This window comes from Crocodylus porosus, unplaced genomic scaffold (assembly GCF_001723895.1).
Source record: "Crocodylus porosus isolate Cpor-Errol unplaced genomic scaffold, CroPor_comp1, whole genome shotgun sequence".
Lineage (NCBI taxonomy): Eukaryota > Metazoa > Chordata > Crocodylia > Crocodylidae > Crocodylus > Crocodylus porosus.
In genome coordinates, this window is record NW_017728928.1 from 6,956,208 (window position 1) to 6,973,760 (window position 17,553).

Sequence of the window (17,553 nt, forward strand, 5' to 3'; positions counted from 1 at the left end):
CGCGCGGTAGCCGCCTTCCCCAAGATGGCGGCGGCCTTCGGGGCAGACGCGACGCGGCTGCTGCTGCACTTCGACTTCCCGCCGCCGCGGAGCCCGGGCTGCGCGCGCTGCTGGCTGCTGCTGGAGCCCGGCCAGGCGCGTCTCGTCACCGACTTGGCCAGCCTCGTGCGCGACAAGTTCGGCTTCAGCCGCCGAGCGCGGATCAGCCTCTTCCTGGACGGGGCGCTGCTGCCGCCCACCGAGAGCGCCCGTGTGGTGCGCGACAACGACTGCCTGCGGTGCGTGCCCGCCCCGCGCCTCCTGCTGCTCCCCGGTTGTCCGCGGCGGGCAAGACTGGGGCAGCAGGGGAGGCACATAGTGCTTCGTGGTGTTGGGGAGGGGGGAGTATTTTGTGGTGAACCTAAGCCCCCCCCCCATGTTTCGGCACAGGGTCGCAGAGAGCAGATGCCGAAAGGGAGGGTGAATTAGGCATGATCAGGGTATCCCCCCTTCTGTCCTGCAGCCTTCAGCATTTAAGGTCGAGGAGGTTGGGACTTGGAGGCAGTGCCCCTCGCTCCCCTGCTTGATAGCGACTGTGCCTTTTCTCCAGAAAGATTTCACGGATTTCATAGACGTTAGGGCTGGAAGGGACCTTGGGAGATCGAGTCCAGCCCCCTGCCCCAGGGATCCAAGGATCCCAGCAAGATAGGGGTCCAAACGCTTCTTAAAGGAGTCTAGACTGCACCTTTGGTGGCAGTCTGTCCCAGGCCTTGGGGGCTTGGACAGTAACGAAGGTCTTCCTTATGTCCAGCCTGAAATGGTCTTGCAGGAGTTTGTGACCATTGGTCCTTGTCATCCCTTGGGGCGCTCTGCTGAACAGGCGTTCCCCCAGATCCTGGTGCTCACCCCTCATGTACTTATAGGCAGCCACCAGGTCCCCCCGAGCCTACACTTCTCCGGGCTGAAGAGTCCCAGGGCTCTCAGCCTCTCTTCATAAGGCCTGTTCTCCTGCCCTCTGATCATGTGTGTGGCTGTCCTCTTGACTCTCTCAAGCTTCTCCACATCCTTCCTGAATTGTGGAGCCCAGACCTGGATGCGGTACTCCAGCTGCGGCCTCACCAAGGCCGAGTACAGTGGGAGGATGACATCCTGGGATTTACTTGAGAAGCATCTATGGATACAAGCCAGAGTTTGGTTTGCTTTACCAGCTGCCACATCGCATTCGTGGCTCATATTCATCTTGTGGTCAATCATGACCCACAAGACTCTTTTGGACATGGTGCTAGTGAGTGTAGCACTGCCGCGCCTATAAGCGCGCTGCAGATTTTTGCACCAAGGTGGAATACCTTGCATTTGTTGGTAACGAATATGTCCCTCCCTTCTGAAATCTGGCTGTCAGCGTCCACTGCATCTGGTGGCAGTAAGGTTCACCCTTCAGTGACAGGCTACATGAAAAAGAACCTCCTTTTGTTAGTTTTCACTTACTAATTTTCAACTTACTGCCTACTAGTTTCATTTTGTGACCCCTCGTTCTTGTCCAGGGAGGTCAGTTTTGAGAGGTGTCTCTTAGGATCCTGGCTCAAGTCTAGAGCAGGAGTGGTCAACTTGCAGCGTGGGTGCCATAAGTAGCACAGGGGTGTAGGTTGTAGCTGTGTTTGTCTAAGGACATAAGCAGACAAGGTTCTTTGGGTGAATTAGGTATCTTTTATTAGACCAACTTCAATAGTTGGAAAAATTCTTCTTTGCAAGCTTTCGGGTATAAACTCCCTTTGTCAAGCTGAGGAAGTATTTCCAGGTGGTGTGTGGTCTGTAGGCCTTGTTACACATTCAAATTAATTGATATCAGCAATCCTTCAGTTCAGGAATGATCTGCACTATGGCTCATTGATGGGTCTTGAGGTGACTTGAGTCCAATCCTTGAGCCACAGATCTGTCTGCAAAATTGCAGGTCTTTTTACAGGGGACAGCCTTTCTATAAGCTGTATGCTGGGATTCCTTTCCTTTTCCTTTCTCCATGCCCTCTTTGCTTAGAGGGTAAGATGCTTTAGATTAAGATGTTCAAATTAAAGCTGGATAGAAACCAGCTATAGGGTTGTTGCACACTCTCAAACACTAATTTTATAGCTGGTTGGCTCTTTTTATAGTCATTTTTATTGTGTGATAAGTACATGTGTTTGGTCTAAATTTATTGCACAATTAGCCAGTTAATTGTGTGATACAAGTACTTTCCACTTATGGCCAGTCTTACTTCGTACGTGTGGTCGGTCTAAATGTATTGTGTGATTCACTAGTTAATTGCGGAGTGTACGTAACGTGTAGCAGGGGCCAGTGTGTGGTACATGGCGGATCAGGAAGGGGACAGGCAACACAGCAGCAGCTGGATAGGGTAGGGAGTAGAAAGCAGAGCAAGCAGGGGATGAGAATTGGAGCGGTGCACCTGCCAAAAGGGTTGGACCCCGCTGGCCTCAAGTTTTGGAGAAAGGCCTGGAAAAAACCAAAACCAGGAAAGCCTCAAGCATCTCATCTAGGTAGGAATGATTACAGGAAGTCTGGGAATACAGGACAAAGAGCTCAGCTGACACAGGCAGAGGGTGCAGCCTGTAACCCCTGCCTGCTTCCCCCTGAGCTCCCTTCTTCTTGATCTCTATGCTGTGGTACACAGATCTCTTCTGACAGGGAGATGCTGCAGCATCAGCTATATTCTCCCACCAGAGAGGCTGTTTCACTGCAGGTTTTGATTCCTGGTACCATGTGGTGGGTTTTTTAGGTGCAACTCTCAACTGAGGTGAAACACTTCCTTTAGTTAATGCATGAGTATCATTGCAATGAGGGGTTATTACACATATGGTCACTCTGAAAAAGGTATAGACGTTTATGTGATAATTATACTGAATCCTGGGTTCTCTTTGTCCTTTTGACAGAGTTAAATTGGAAGAGGTAACTGCAGAGGGTTATAATGAGGACAGTAATGGCTTCGTTTATTCATCAAGGAAAGTCAGAAAGAGGCACAGGCAAAAGCTGGAGGAGGAGGAAGAAATAACAAGTGAAGATGACAGACCCACAAGGAAAAAGATGACGACTAAACGGAGCTCTGAACATGCTGCTTGTAAGGATGAGAATACAGAAGATGCTGGGAATTATCCAAAGAAGTCCAAGAACCGAAAGAAAAAGAAAGAGTTGAACAGAAGAGATGGAAGAGCAGAATGCAAGGACAGCGCTACCGATCAATCTAAAACTCTTAAAAAGTCAGAAAGGAAGAAGGAGCTGGAGACTAAGAAGAATGCAAAGCAGAAGACAACAAAGGCTGTTGCAACAAAGTCTGATTTAGGACGGCTGAACCACAGCATCCCTCTGTGTCAGAGTAAAAACAGCGCAGTAAAAAATGCCATGCAGTCCAGCAAAGAGAGGGAGGGGACCTCTGATTCCGACTCCTCCAGCTTGTCTGACACGGACAGTGAAACTGATGCAAAGCAGGATAAATTCTCACACAAGTCCGCAGCAGCAATGCAACACAAAGAGAGATGCCAAGTTGCTGCAAGTTCTGCTGCGAAAACTGTTGCTACTAGCAAAGTTACTGCCAAGTCTAAAGAGGAAAACTCCCCTAAGATTGCAGTTAGTAAAAAAGCTAAATCCCCATCCTCCAGTTCAGAATCTGACTCCAGTACAGAGGAGGAGCAAAGCAATAACTCAAAGAAGAAGTCACCACCTAATAATTCAACCACCGTAGAAAATGATGTTGCAAGGGCCCCCAAAGCAAAGACCTCTCTTACAGAATCTAAGAGTTCTGATTCAGATACCCTTGTCATTAAAAAGTCCATAGCAACAGTTGGATTAAATAATTCCTTAGTAAAAAATGATGCTAATTGGTCACAGATTAGCCTTCAGGGACCAGCCGCAAGCCCCGGCAGTTTTGGGAGGGGGCGAGGAAGAGGAGAGGATAACTACTTCTGGCGAGGGTCTCGTGGCCGTGGGTATCGTGGAGGGTTCAGGGGCCGAGGCCGTGGGAGAGGAGAAAACAGTAGTTTCTTCTATAACTACAGCAATGAAAGCCAGAAACAACAGCAGCTAAATGAAGTGGTGACAAACACTTCAGCTATTATTCAGGTAAGTTTTTCATCCATGTTGCATATTTAAGTTCGTATCATGTGTTTCTTGGATGATTTTAAAAAAATGTTAGTAACTGGAGGGCCAAGAAGACTCGGGTGTGGGATAACTGTGAACATCTGGTTCGTTCAGTGAAGTGTGGCTGATCTGTGCTCTAAACAAGTGTTAGAACAATATTATTTTGCAAACTTAAGCAGAGAGCTTGCACCATACCGCTTGGTTCAGGTGCTGGTGCAAGTGCAGTAGGAATGGAAAGAAATTGGGGTGAGGGGGGAAATTACATCTACAGCATTAATACTGCCTGGTGCTTTTGTTAGTGCAGTGATTAAATCTTTGGGTTTAACATTTGTTTCACAGAATCCAGTGGAGGTTCCAAAGAGGGACTATAGTGTATTACCTCTATTAGCTGCCCCACCACAAATAGGGGAAAAAATTGCGTTCAAGGTAAGGAAGTCTTAAAACACATAATGTTACTTTTGTGCCTCAAAACTTTCAATTGTGCCAATATAATATAGTTTTGTAGAGAAAAGATAGATACCAGTAGCTTAGGCTGACACCCAAAAGCTTGCTTTCAAGAGTTGTATCATTTTGGGACTTTTATTCTAGAAATAGAAACACACGTTGACTTTCTCCCTGCTATACAGATAACCTTGAGATGTGTAATTTGTAAGTCTGAAACGGATTCAGTTATCATCTTGATTTTAGAAAAAAAGTCTTTGAGCTAGTGCATCATGGTTTTAATGGACTTACAGGACAAGTAAAAAAATAAAAAAAAAATAAAAAATGCCATGCTCTTCATTGGGAATTCAATTTCAATGGGAAATGTCAATGGGAATTCTTAGCTTAATCAGCCAAACTTCATTTTTCCTCATAGCGTCTGAGTCAGACCTCTAATAATTAAGTTGACTTGTCTGATCTTTTCCAGGATCTCTCTCTCCGTGCTGGAAAATCCAGTGTTAAGATATAAACAAGGACTCCCAAAAGAAATGCCTCTTTTCCACCCACTCTCAGAGTCAGTGTCAGGCTAGATACTGCAGACAATGAAAATCCTCTTACCTGTCTTTCTTGCCTGTTGTTGCTCAGTCTCATGTTGTTGCCTTACTTCCTGCAAAAATGATGTTACTCCACTTCAGAATCAAAGTGGATTGGTAGGGAATTGCTGATGAAAAAGCTGAAGTCCTCTCCAGGGATCTCTCTTGGAGGCATGAGCTGAATGCAGATACCCTGCTGCAGTCAGTCATGGAAGACTACCTGGGACCAGAGGGCAGAAGTCAGGATCTGGAAGCAGGATGTACATATTTTATCTAGTTCACTCTGATAGTCAGGTCTAGGTCCGGCAGGTGTCAGGAGTGATAGATGCTACTTTTGATTTGTATTTTTCTTTTAACAGTGTTTGGAATTAACTGAAAATTACACACCAGAAGTATCAGACTACAAGGTATTGTTGCTTTTTTTTAATCCATGTATAGTCCTGTATTGGGTAAAACAATCTTGGATGAATTGTAAATAAATATTTTAAATTTCTGAGCACTTTATGTTTTCCACTAGCTTCCCTGTCTGTACGCAGCTTACTTCCAATGCATTCATTAATAAAACTTAAAATGTGAAAAAGCCAGTCAAAACATCAAATAGTTCCCTTTTAGGAATACCAAGGCATGATGAAGAATTTCAAGCTTCCAGCTAGCAAAGGTGTATAAGCTAAACGACAAAACAGACGTTGTGAAGTTGTTGAGACAACTTTGTGGAATTAGAAACCACCCCCCCCCCACCTTTTGCAGCAGTTTCAAATACTTTGATTTATAGCTAACTGCTGATAAAACTTCTGGGACTATCACAATAAGAATTTCATGGGTGATCTGAGCACTAGCTGCAGTTTGTCTTAAGTTAATTGTTAAATATTTTTCCTTGCTTTTTCATCAGTCAGAGGAATTTATCAAATTGGAAATATTTGCTGTAATTGTGTTTAAGCCTATGAGGATACTTGAACCACTGGAGGTGGTTCAGGCACCTACATTGAACACCTTCAAGAGTAAATTGGCTGCTTATCTTGCTGGGATCCTCTGACCCCAGCTGACTTCCTGTCCCTGGGGCAGGGGGCTGGACTTGATGATCTTCCGAGGTCCCTTCCAGCCCTAATGTCTATGAAATCTATGATACTTGTGCTAGGTAGAAGCACAGCAGATTTGACCCTTTTCTTGTCTTTTTTTGAAGGAAGGAAAAATAGTCAGTTGGAATGCTGAAAGCAAACAGATAGAGATTGAGATTCTTTCATCTTCATCGAACAAGTGTATGTATCTCAACCCTTGAGTACGTAAATGTCTAAAATAGGTTTACCACAACAGTAAAACTAAGCATGACAAATATTTAAACATTTCTGGGCACATTCCTCTCTCAGCATTATTTCTAATATTCTTAGGTTGCCCACATCGTAATGTTACGTACAGAAAATTTGTGGCATTTGTGGGTGTCTTTAGGTTGATTGTCTGCATTGCCAAGTAGATATGGATGCTTGACAGATGTGGCCTAAATGCAAAGGCCACAGAGTTGTGCAGTCCAGTGAGAGAGCGTAAATTTGTGTCCTGTTGGAACTGCTTTGCTTTGGTGTCTGAAAGATTTGAAGGGTTATGTGGAATAGAAATGGGCATGTGAATAGAGGGAATGTTAGACCCCAATCCTCTCCTTATTGAAGGTAGCAGCAGTTTTGCCACTGACTTTCATTAGGTGCAGAGCTGAATCCTGATATGCTATGAGATCATGCAGACCCCTGACATTTTGGATGCCTGAATGGTTATTGCCATTTTAACCAGCAGTTGTGTGTTACCACACCTGCAGCCTTGAGTTCAACACACTCTTTCTTTCTACTTTCTATAGAAAGTTAATAGTATCATTAGCAAATCTTGACTCCCTTGGTGGATTTTATGGTATGCCCTTAGCTAACAGAACTGGGTGACTGATCTCTGATCATTAATTGCACTATTGGTGTAAACATGCTTAATGTTGTAACTGAACCATGACAAATCTGTCTCACCTCAAATAATTAAAGTGTGTCAAAGTTCAGAGTAAGGTGGCAGCGCATGACAGTAGCATAAATACAGTAGCATATGGGACTACTGACATGCTTAATTTAAACTATAGAGGATTAAATTAATGTTGAGGTTTTTTTTGTAACATGTAAAGCAGATTTAATATGGGAACTTGACCAGCTGCAGAATGCTTGTGGAAAACGGTAATAAATGACTTTTTTCCTCCCCCTTCACCCTATCTTGCTCAAGTGGTTAAAGAGCCAGGAAAGTTTGATCTGGTGTACCAGTCTGCAGATGGAGCCGAAACAATAGAGTATGCTGTTTCTCAAGAAACAAAGGTGTGTGGATGTTCTTAAAACTGCTTAGCACTGTTCTCTGCACAAGTGAAGTCTTACTACTTTTATGGCACTGTTTGCAGCAGCTGAGAAGCGAATTTGTTTACAGGAGCTTTCTGTTTGCGATACGGCTTGATTAAAACAAGGGAAACTACGAATACACTGCTAACTAAAAATCAGTAGTGATGCTTGTAACAGAATAACATCAACCATTAAAATCAGATTTGATAGCTACACTGGCAGAAAGTGTATATACTCAGAACATGCTCAGCAGTAAATGTTTTAAAAGGCTCAATATTCTTAGTATAATAGAATATAATGTCTAGCACATTTCAGTTGTCATAAGTTTATCTACTCACCTGATATTCCCCTCTCCCCATACATGTTGGCCCTGGGCTGATGGTGGAACTCCATGGATGTTCGCAGCGGGGAGCTGAGATAAACCATGCGGCTCTCTGTACTGTAACTCATGTTCTGCAGTGCTCTTGTACTAATCAGCTATGCACTCACGTTTCCTTAGCACAAGTCTAGACAAAATTTAGAGAAGAAATTACCAATACCTTTGCACACACAATCTTGTACATGTCTCTTTTAGGTCACAGAAAGCTGGGATGCACTGATTGAGCCAAGACTGATTGTTGAGTCGTCTTCTACTGAACTGAGCACAGAAAATGAAAAAAATTAAGATGTGAACTCACTTTCCCTAGGTGTATATATAACGAGAGGACTGTTTTGTGAAGTACTGCGTTGGTTCTGAAGACAGCTGAATTCACTGTTGGTTTTCTTTTTTTAATAAAGGATTTTAAAAACTGAAATTGTTTTAAATGAAAAGCTTCAAATATAGTTTGCATAGGGAATTCTGAGATATTTAAGTATGGGAAAGTACATATGCACCTCTCTCTTTAAATACAATTTTAACAGTACAGCAACTTTTCTACTACCAAGAGTCACATTTTTAGGAACCGCTGGCTCAAAGACATGAAGTACAGTCTTCCTGTAGTGGAGCTATAGCATTTCTAACAATAATCCAAAAGTAACTTGCCCTACAGAGAATTAAACAGAACACAAATCTGCAGAATTCATTGCACATTCAGTTTCCAAAAGATACAGTTCTCAGTATGTTCTTTGTCTCCACTGCTGCAAGGCTTGATATCTGTGCTATTACTTTGTACTTCTATAGCTCTTTTCATCTGAACATGTCCAAAACATTCATCCATGTTAAGTTTCTGCAATTCTGAGTGATAGGTAAGTGCCTTCATCTTCCTGCAGATGGTGAAGTTGAGGACCTTGGGGCAGAGCAAGGAATAGAACCCAGGTGTCTAGTAATTGCTCCCAGGCAATACTGCCTTCAAAAGGTGTTGATTTGTATGGGCTTTAAAAGCGGTTCTCTTGCCTCTTCTGTCGATGTGCTTTAAGCACAAAGCTGTCTTTTCTCTTTAAGATGTGATTTCACCAAGAACCTTCCCAGTAACACTGGTTACTGTCACCTTGTTCATGACTGCCGAATAACAGTTGTTGGACCAAGAATGCATTTTTACTACAAATTTAAGTGTTAAAGTCTCCATTCAGTAGCTTCGTGGGATGCCCAGATGATGTTTAAAAATGGAACAGTAAAAATGCTTGGATCAAAAGGAGTGCAGGTTGTAGCTGTGTTAGTCTAAGGACATAGGCAGACAAGGTTCTTTGGGTGAATCTGGTATCTTTTATTTAAGTTGGTCTATAAAAGATATCAGATTCACCCAAAGAATCTTGTCTGCCTGGATCAAAAGGAGGATTTTTAAAACAGGTCTTGACTAATTTTATTTGGCCATTAGATGGCAGTGTTACAGAATGGTTCATAATTTTTTCCTTTAAACTTAAAATTTTATAGTCCACACAAACCATCAACCAGCACAGATTAAATTAGTATGAAACTGTTTTTAGTTGGACCATATCAGTTAAGCTAATGCAAGGTTTATAAGGGATTAAGTTATGGCTTTGTTTTAAACTATGCTTACATGTTTATATTGAATACCTTGGATTATATGACCAGTGTTTTAAAAATGTTCTACACCTGCAGTTTGCTTGTATCTTGCTTTTTTCTAAATTTGGTCAATAGAAGTTAAAGTAATCTGATTTTATAAAATTCTGCTACATGGAATTAGTATAATTTTAACGAACAAATAAAATCTACCATTATTCTTGATACAAGCTTTGCTTGCCTTTGCAACATCACATATGATTTCCTGAGCCTTGAGGAAGACCACTTGACTCCTGAACGTTGTCTGACAGCTCTCCCAACTACAAAGTTGCCCAAGTAAAGATCACAAAGAATCTTTTGCCTCTTATAACTCCCTCTAATTCTGTGGCGCTCAACCTTTTTAGACTCAAGGCACCCCCCATCGCTTTTCTGAAATTGGTGGCACTCTGTTTCAAAGAAGGAACATATTTATTATAGTGCAATTCTATTGCAAGGAACTCGGAAAGACTACCACAGGTCAGAATAATGTTTTTGACACTAAGGATTCCCATTTCAAATATCTGGGTTTACCCTGTGAATCATGTATAGGTGTTTGTACAGCTAACAGCATGACTATTACACAGTACCCCACAGCACCCTTAAAAGGGACTTCTGAGCTCTGCCGGGTGCTGAGACACCCTGGTTAAGACTCACTGTTCATGAAAAAACTTAAATACAGACTTACAGCCAGAATTAGTAGCAATGCTTACTGTTAGGGGCATCCGATGCCTTCATTTCAGAGCCCCTATTTTCAGTTACTTCCTGTTACGCCGAACTTATCCTTCTAGCCGACAGTGCCTGTGCTAGCTTTCTGCTTCACTCTGAAATTAAAGACAAGTTTCAGTAAAAGCATCACGTTTCCAAGAAAGTATCTTGGGGACGCTCTATTTATCCACATAAAAGTTTTACTAACGCTTCCTTTGAGAAAGGCAAGCACCTTTGGGCTGTGGAACTTTAAATTTGCTGTGGTGGCGTGGGATGGAGTGCATCTTTTTTCCATCCCTCAGAAAAGCCACCCCAATTGGGCTGACTCATCTGTGGTGGCAGGTACCAGAAATAAGAACAGCAACATTGACACTGGCATGCTTCCTTCCTTCCTGTTGTTCCCGAGGCTGTGTGGGAAGGGGGATAGGAGCCAGCATTACTAGACTACAGAAACAAGCTGTACAGATGGGTTGGGGGACAACGGTGAGGGCAAAGCCATGTTCCAACTGCATGGTATTGTAAAGAGAAATTTAATAACACCTGGGAAACACTTGTGCGTGCAACAGAAATACCTATAATTCTGTATTCAAGGTTTGGATGGTGTGCACGGGAGTCATAGGGCCTCGTTCATTGATGAAGATAAAAGAAATGTTAAACAGTGACCTGGCCAGTAAGTGTCGTTGATCTGGCCTGTGGAACAAATGAGGCAAAGGACCAGGGAAGAAAATGCGTTCCTCCTCAAGAGTACCTTGCCAGATCAGGATAGGGACTTCCTTTGTGAGGTTACTAGTAGCGTCGCTTGATGGAGTTTGGCAAGATTACTTTGCCTCATTTCAGTAGGTGTAGGCCAAAATAATCTTGTATCAGGCAAGTTAACAGGTCTGTAAGGATTTTGAGTCATTTAAGATCCTGGGTCAGATCCCAGACATCACCTAAACAGTGGGAAAAAGTTCCAAAACCAAAATAAAAGAGCAAAGCTGGCAGGGAGAGGAGTGGCAAAGCAAGTATTGCTTTGTATTCACTCAACCAGGCGCAGAGAGCAATAATGTATGTTCTGTAGATAGATACTTACAGCTTCTCTTCTGTACCAAGTGACTCAGCTGCATAACTCCGAGCAATGCTTTGGACACGTGAGATCTGAGTGAAAGGTTGGCCTCTAATTTAGAAAGACAAGGACATCCCCAAGGCTTGTTATGAAGAAGAGATGGTAGCTTCTTTGGTAACTGTTTATAAAAAAAACAAAAACACTTTTCTGATAAATTAAGCTTCAAATCTTTTTTAATAGTCACCAGGGATTTTGGTCCTCTCTGATAAAAAAAAAAATCCCTAATTTTTGGTTTTAAAAAAAAACAAAACCCCAAATCCATATTTTTCCCGTGATTAAAATGAAATGCCACTTGTATACAAGTGGTGTTTCATTTGAATCAATGGAAAAAATATGATTTGGGTTATTTTTTTTTAAACTGAAATTGGGGTTTTTTTTTTAAATCAGAGAAAACCAGGATCCCTAATAATCACTTAGCAGTTCTCTCTAGCTTAGAAGCCAGGCAAAGAGTTGGTGTTAAACAGAGCTATACTAATGCCCAAAACTGTATATGAATTGTGGCAGACACCATCCCTTTCCAAAGGAAAAGGCTACAGCCAAGCAGGGCATATGTTGCATTAGCCATGACTGCACGAAAGACAAACCCAGTGCACGCAGTTAAAAAATGACTAACATTTTCTGTGCAGAACTGCAAGTGATGAGTTGATGTAGCCTGGGAGCTGTGGTCTGAAGCCTTAAGTAGGTTATTTTGAGAGCTGAAAGTCTTATCTACAAAGCAGAAGGACTTGATCATTCAGACAGGCAAGGAGCTAGGTAAAAGAATTAAATCCACCTTTCTGAGAATTCCCAACCACGGACACAAAAGTCAAAAAGGTAAAAAACGATTTCTAAACCTATTTGGCCTGTATTGGTAGATGTCATAAATGCTTGGTAGCATCCTGAATGCTCTCACAAAGATGCCAAACCCATGAAAGGTGGAGTAGCTGATACTAAGATGTAGCCAGCCCTTTGGAAAAGGCATCTCTCCCACCTATGGGGAAAAGAAGAAATGAAAGCTTTATAGATGTTGATCATCTTTGTTCCCATCTGTCAACCACAGTTCAGGCCAGTTAGCTCATCTAACATTTCAACTGAAGACCTTTGCAAAATCAAAGGCAGCTAAAACGACTTGGGAACCATTGGAGTGACACACTGACCTACCCCCGTTTCTACAGTCTGATGCCATCACCAAGACTTAGGCACTGTTGCCAAGATGAAGTTTCCAAAGCTTTGCCAAGAGATGACATTCCAGTTGTCCTGGAAATGATTTTGATGGGATAGTAAGAGAGATTATACGTTTGAGTTACTGGTAGTTTCTCTTGCTAAACACTGAAATGTCTGGACTTCCATCTCTGAGGAAGTTAAGACCATTTTGATATGCACTCCCTGGTAAAACAGGTACTTTATAAGCACATGATTGGACTCAACCACTGCCTGGAAAGAAAAACACTCTTAACTTTCAGGCAGACTCAGCCCCACACATAGTATTAGTCATAGTTTGCATTTGCAGATAGAAAACTCAAGAACACACAGCAGCTGCTATCAGGAAACAAAGGTGAAGTAGGTGAACGCGGACATGAATGGCAAGCAGGCAGACGTGGCCAAGCCCAGAGCCCAATCTGGTCAGCCTCCACCTCCCAAAGTGATACCGTGCCTTTCTTTGGTTTAGAAATCAAACCAGCAGCTCAGGAGATCAGACCCTCAAGAGACTTTCTACGGTTACAATCAAGTTGGGCACACTGCAAAACTTGACTTCTCCTGCAAGCTGGACACGAAGCACGTGCAAAAAAAGAACGACAGCTTCACTTTAGGTGTGGAGGTTTCTATTTTTATTCTGATCTAGCCAAGTTTGCTCATCCCTCCCATAAAGAGCTCTTAGGAGTGTCTAAGCGATTACCTTCCCCTGAGTCAGGTGTGGAGCTGCTCCCAGGGCGATGCTAGAGCACAGCTTGTTTGGGGGGGGGGGGTCAGAAACCTGAAGGGGCCTGTAAAGATCTTGCCCACTTGTGCAGAAAAAAGTGGTATATCTTTACTAACACATATAGATGTTCTTCTGCTTGGCCCAATTCAAACTAGCAATACATGCAGTCACGCAAGTGCACCGCAATCTCACTTAACAGAAGCAAGTTTTGAGCTTCTGTGGCTTTGTAAACAAGGTGATTTTTTTCTTTTATAGGTCTCATGATCTTTAAGCCAAGCATATGATTCAGGGGAATCTGACTCATGCTCTCTAAATGCATCAGGTGGCAAGAATATGGATAAGGCTGGTCATCCCCGGCCCTGAGCTGCTGTACCATGCTCCTTGTCACTCTTTTGCCCCTCATCCCTGCCTCTTGGCTGTGTTACCAGGTTTGGTCAGTGACCTTTCAAACCTCCTTTGAGATGCTTGTAGGATTTGGGGCGTGCGAAGACGTCCGACTATTGCCCAAACGCCGGCGCACAGAAAATGTGTCTCGGTCAAATGGGACGGGGGGAAGCGCCACGCGCTTGGCTCGCGCTGTGCTGCTGGTCTAAACCGAGGCCGCTTCCCCTGCCTGAAGCAGCTTGGCACGACACAAGCAGCACTGAAATTCTAGTTGGAGCGGAGCTTTCCACCCGCTCCCCCGCCTGCGGCCGCCGACAACAGCTTGGCTCTTTCGAAGAACAAGCAACATTTTCCTGGCCTCAGGCCTGCTTCCAGATGCCCTAAGGCAGCGATTCCCAAACGCTGACAGATTTCCAGCTGACACCGCCTGACGTACCACCAGCAAATTTTTGTCCTGTGAAGTGATTAAAACAACCGTGCGCGGCACTGGTGGTCCCCGCACCGCGGCCTGGCACCGCTGGCTCCGGAGGGCCGGCCCGCGGCCCCGATCCAGCGCCCGGGGGAGCAGAGGCGCAGCCGGGCCCGGAGGGGGAGGGGCGCGGCGGCCCCCCGGCGGCAGGGGGCGCGCCGCCGCTCGAGTCCGCACTCGGCAAGGTCAAAGGTCGCTGCGTACCCGCGGCCTCCGCACTGCACAGGCGCGCCGGAGCGAAGAGCTGCGCCGCGCCGCGCCGCGCCCCACGTGACCGCCGGGAAGTGCCCGCCTCAGCCCCGGGTTTCACTTTCCGAGCCGGAGCCGGAGCCGCAGCCATGGCCGCGCCGGCGCTGGCGCTGGCGGGGCTGGAGGACGAGCTGACCTGCTCCATCTGCCTCTGCCTCTTCGAGAGCCCCGTGACCACCCCGTGCGGCCACAACTTCTGCGCCGCCTGCCTGGACATCACCTGGGCCGGCCTGCGGGACGCCTTCAGCTGCCCGCAGTGCCGCAGCCCCTTCGCCCGCAAGCCCGAGCTGCGCAAGAACACGGTGCTGTGCCGCGTGGTGGAGCAGCTGCAGGCCGGCGGCGAGCCGGAGGGCAAGGCCGGCGGCGAGCCGGAGGGCAAGGCGGGCGGCGAGCTGGCCTCCTCGCAGGTGGCTTGCGACAGCTGCTCGGAGGCGGTGGCGGCCGTGCAGACCTGCCTCACCTGCATGGCCTCCTTCTGCGCCGAGCACCTGCGCCCGCACCTCGAGAGCCCGGCCTTCCGCGTGCACGAGCTGAGCGCCCCGGTGCGCAACCTGCAGCAGAGGCTGTGCCGGGACCACCACAAGCTGCTGGACTTCTACTGCTCCGAGCACCGCAGCTGCATCTGCTGCATCTGCCTGGTGGGCCACAAGGCCTGTTCGGCCAGCTCCCTGCCCGAGGCCAAGGCGCAGATCGAGGTGAGCGGGCGCGTGCGCGCGGGGGCCCACGAGTGCGTCTCAGGGACTGACAGCGGTCAGTCGGCAGCCGAGGATCCCGCCCTCCACTCGTGGATGGGGCTCAGAGCGACTTAAAGAGCACGGGCCTTGAGGCCCAGGTCTGGCTGCAGAAGTGGCAGGTCTTTCCTCTCAGCCGGCGGAAGAGCAGGCTGCAAATCCTCTCCTTCCTGCTTTGCAGACAGGACACTTCACCTGGGAGCAGGCTGCCGCTTGGGTGAGGCTGCTGTGCCCTCGGGAGGTGGCGGTGGCGGTGGCGGTGGCAGCCAGCTGCCATCCATTTCGGGGCTGGGCCGTTACTTGAAATCCACCTTTCCCCCCCCACAGACAAGTTGAGCCGTGTCCCTTGCGCCCTTCCCAAGATCATAAAATTGCCCTAGGAAGCAGAGGGGAGCCCTTGGGGACTGGGGCTAGGGGCAGCTCGGGAAGCACAGGCTCCCCAGGGGCCACAGGAAGGGTGGGCAGGGTTAGAGGAGGACCTGGCTATGCCACCATGCAATGGATGCGCTGTCCCCGCTGCCCTTTGGAAGTGCTTTTACACCCAGGGCAGGAGCGGAGAAGCAGTCTTGGGTGCTCGGACGGCTGCCGGCTCTGTTGCAAGCCCTGCTTTGCCCAGGTGCGTGCGCTGAGCAGGGATACAAATAGATCCACAGCTGTCCACAGCCACTGGCTCTGAGCTCTGCCACCTCTGGCTGGCCCAGGCACGGTGTCTCCAACGCACGCATCCAGGACCATCGCGAGACGGCAGAACCGCTCTGCCACTGTCCCTTGCGCTCCAGCCGCGAGCTCGGTTCTCAAAAGCTGCCGAGCACCCGACTCTGGTGTGCTTTAACCCCACAAGCCCATGCAGGTCCAGGCTTGGGTGACTTCAATCCAGCCTGCGGCTTTAGGCATCCCAGCCTGACAGCCAGCGGCTTCCATTTGTATTTTGGTAATCACTGGAGACTAGCAGTTGAATCCTGTGCTTTGTCAGCAAAGTGGCAACTCTTGTGGCTCCCTGAATCCTGAGGGAAGGGTGGGCAGGAGCATGAACCTGCAGGAGACAGCATAGCTGTCCCCCAAGCACTAGCCCCGTTTGTAGCCAGCTCCTTCCAAGTGGCAGGCCTCTGGGTCTGCCTATACAGGGGAGAGCTTTTGCTAACGTTTTCCTTAGGAAGTTAAGACGTGGGGAGCTCAGGAGCTGCCTGGTAGGGCCGTGCAAAACTCCACCAGCAGTTTCTTTTCAACTTTGAAATGGAGAGCTTCGAAACAGCCTCGAAAGGAAACAAGGCAAGGCAAAACGCTTTGAGTTTGGAAGCTCGAGCTGGGCTTACCTGCAGGGAAACAGAAACTAAAGGGAGGAGAGGGAGGGGGAAGCAGCGGTCCTGTTATTATTGACTGCACAGCTGGCCAGTGACTGCCATCCTTCCCCAAGGCCCCTTCCGATCCCAGCACTCTGGGGAGGGATGGGGAAAAAAAAAAAAAGCAGCATAAAAAGTCAGCCTTGTTTGAAGTGCCCTGCTGTCTGCCTTGGTGTCAGCTGAGTGAGGGCACACCTTAACGCCCCCCCCCCCCCATGTCACAAGTTTCGTCTGTCAGCAGCCAGAGGTGCAGGGCCCCTGACCCCAGGAGCCCTGCACCGATCCCTTCGACAGCTGGCAGGCTTCATGGTGGCCCCTGCTGCAGCCATCCCTGCAGCTGTCACCCCGCTGCGCCTTAACACATGCAGTGTCACCCATGTCACGAGTTTTGTTGGTCAGTAGCTTGAGGGGCAGTTCCCCCCCAAAACCCCTGCACCTAGCTCCTTTAAACGTGGCAGGCTTCATGTCCTCAGAAGGGACTACTATTCCTGCAAGTTTCATCCAAATCAAGCCAGAAATGACAAAAGTTACAGGCTGTTTCAAGCTCTCCCATTACAGCCTATGGGCAGAACGTTGAAACAGCAAAACGGTTTTGATGAAATGAAACAGAACAGCAGTTTTGAATCGAAATGAGACACAACGGTGCTATTTCACGCAGCCCTACTGCCTGGTTTATTAAGGGCCCAATCCTACCGTGGCTGGATTGTTCTTCATGTTTATGAGGTAAAACCAGAGCAAAGCAGGGCAGAGTCCTTTAGCAGCGCACTGGGGAGAACTCGAGCCGAAGTCAGGAAGCGTTCTGGAGCTCAGGAAGGAGCCCGTTTCTCAGGGTCAAGGACATACTGACTGTGGTATTTCCTTGCTACCCACAAGATAAGAATGAGCCTTCCCATTATTTTCGTTTGTCAGGAAGGGCCAAGAAGGCTGCAGCGCTCAGGGTAGTTTCATAGTTGGTTGGGTCGGAAGGGCAGATCATCAAGTCCGACCCCCTGCCATGGCAGGAAAGAGTACTGGGGTCAAATGACCCCAGCAAGGTGTTTGTCTAGCTTTGTCTTAAAGACCCCCAGGGTAGGAGCCAGCACCACTTCTTCCACTCCACTCCTAGCCGTCCTGCCAGTGAAGTCACGCCTCCTAATAGCTAGTCTGAATCTATCCATTGCCAGCTTGTGACTTATTCCTGGTCACTCCTGCCGGTGCCCGGGGGAACAGGGACTCCCCCAGTGCCTGCTG

The 17,553-nt window shown here is 47.1% G+C and overlaps 2 protein-coding genes across 4 annotated transcripts in view; both read left to right on the forward strand.

The window, feature by feature from the left end:
- The first annotated feature begins 9 nt into the window (after positions 1-9).
- On the forward strand, positions 10-8,538 carry COIL (coilin). Its single transcript, XM_019542432.1, has 7 exons — positions 10-278; positions 2,901-4,083; positions 4,441-4,527; positions 5,474-5,521; positions 6,295-6,370; positions 7,356-7,444; positions 8,037-8,538. Exons 1-7 carry the CDS (start codon positions 25-27, stop codon positions 8,124-8,126), a joined length of 1,827 nt encoding a protein of 608 aa, XP_019397977.1. The 5' UTR covers positions 10-24; the 3' UTR covers positions 8,127-8,538.
- Positions 8,539-14,293: 5,755 nt separating this feature from the next.
- TRIM25 (tripartite motif containing 25) overlaps positions 14,294-17,553 on the forward strand; it is a 20,681-nt gene continuing 17,421 nt past the window's right edge. For all 3 annotated transcript variants that reach the window (XM_019542436.1, XM_019542438.1, XM_019542437.1), the window contains exon 1: positions 14,294-14,947. In XM_019542436.1, coding sequence (XP_019397981.1) covers positions 14,342-14,947 — 606 coding nt within the window. In that variant the 5' untranslated portion in view covers positions 14,294-14,341. The remainder of the gene's footprint in view (positions 14,948-17,553) is intronic.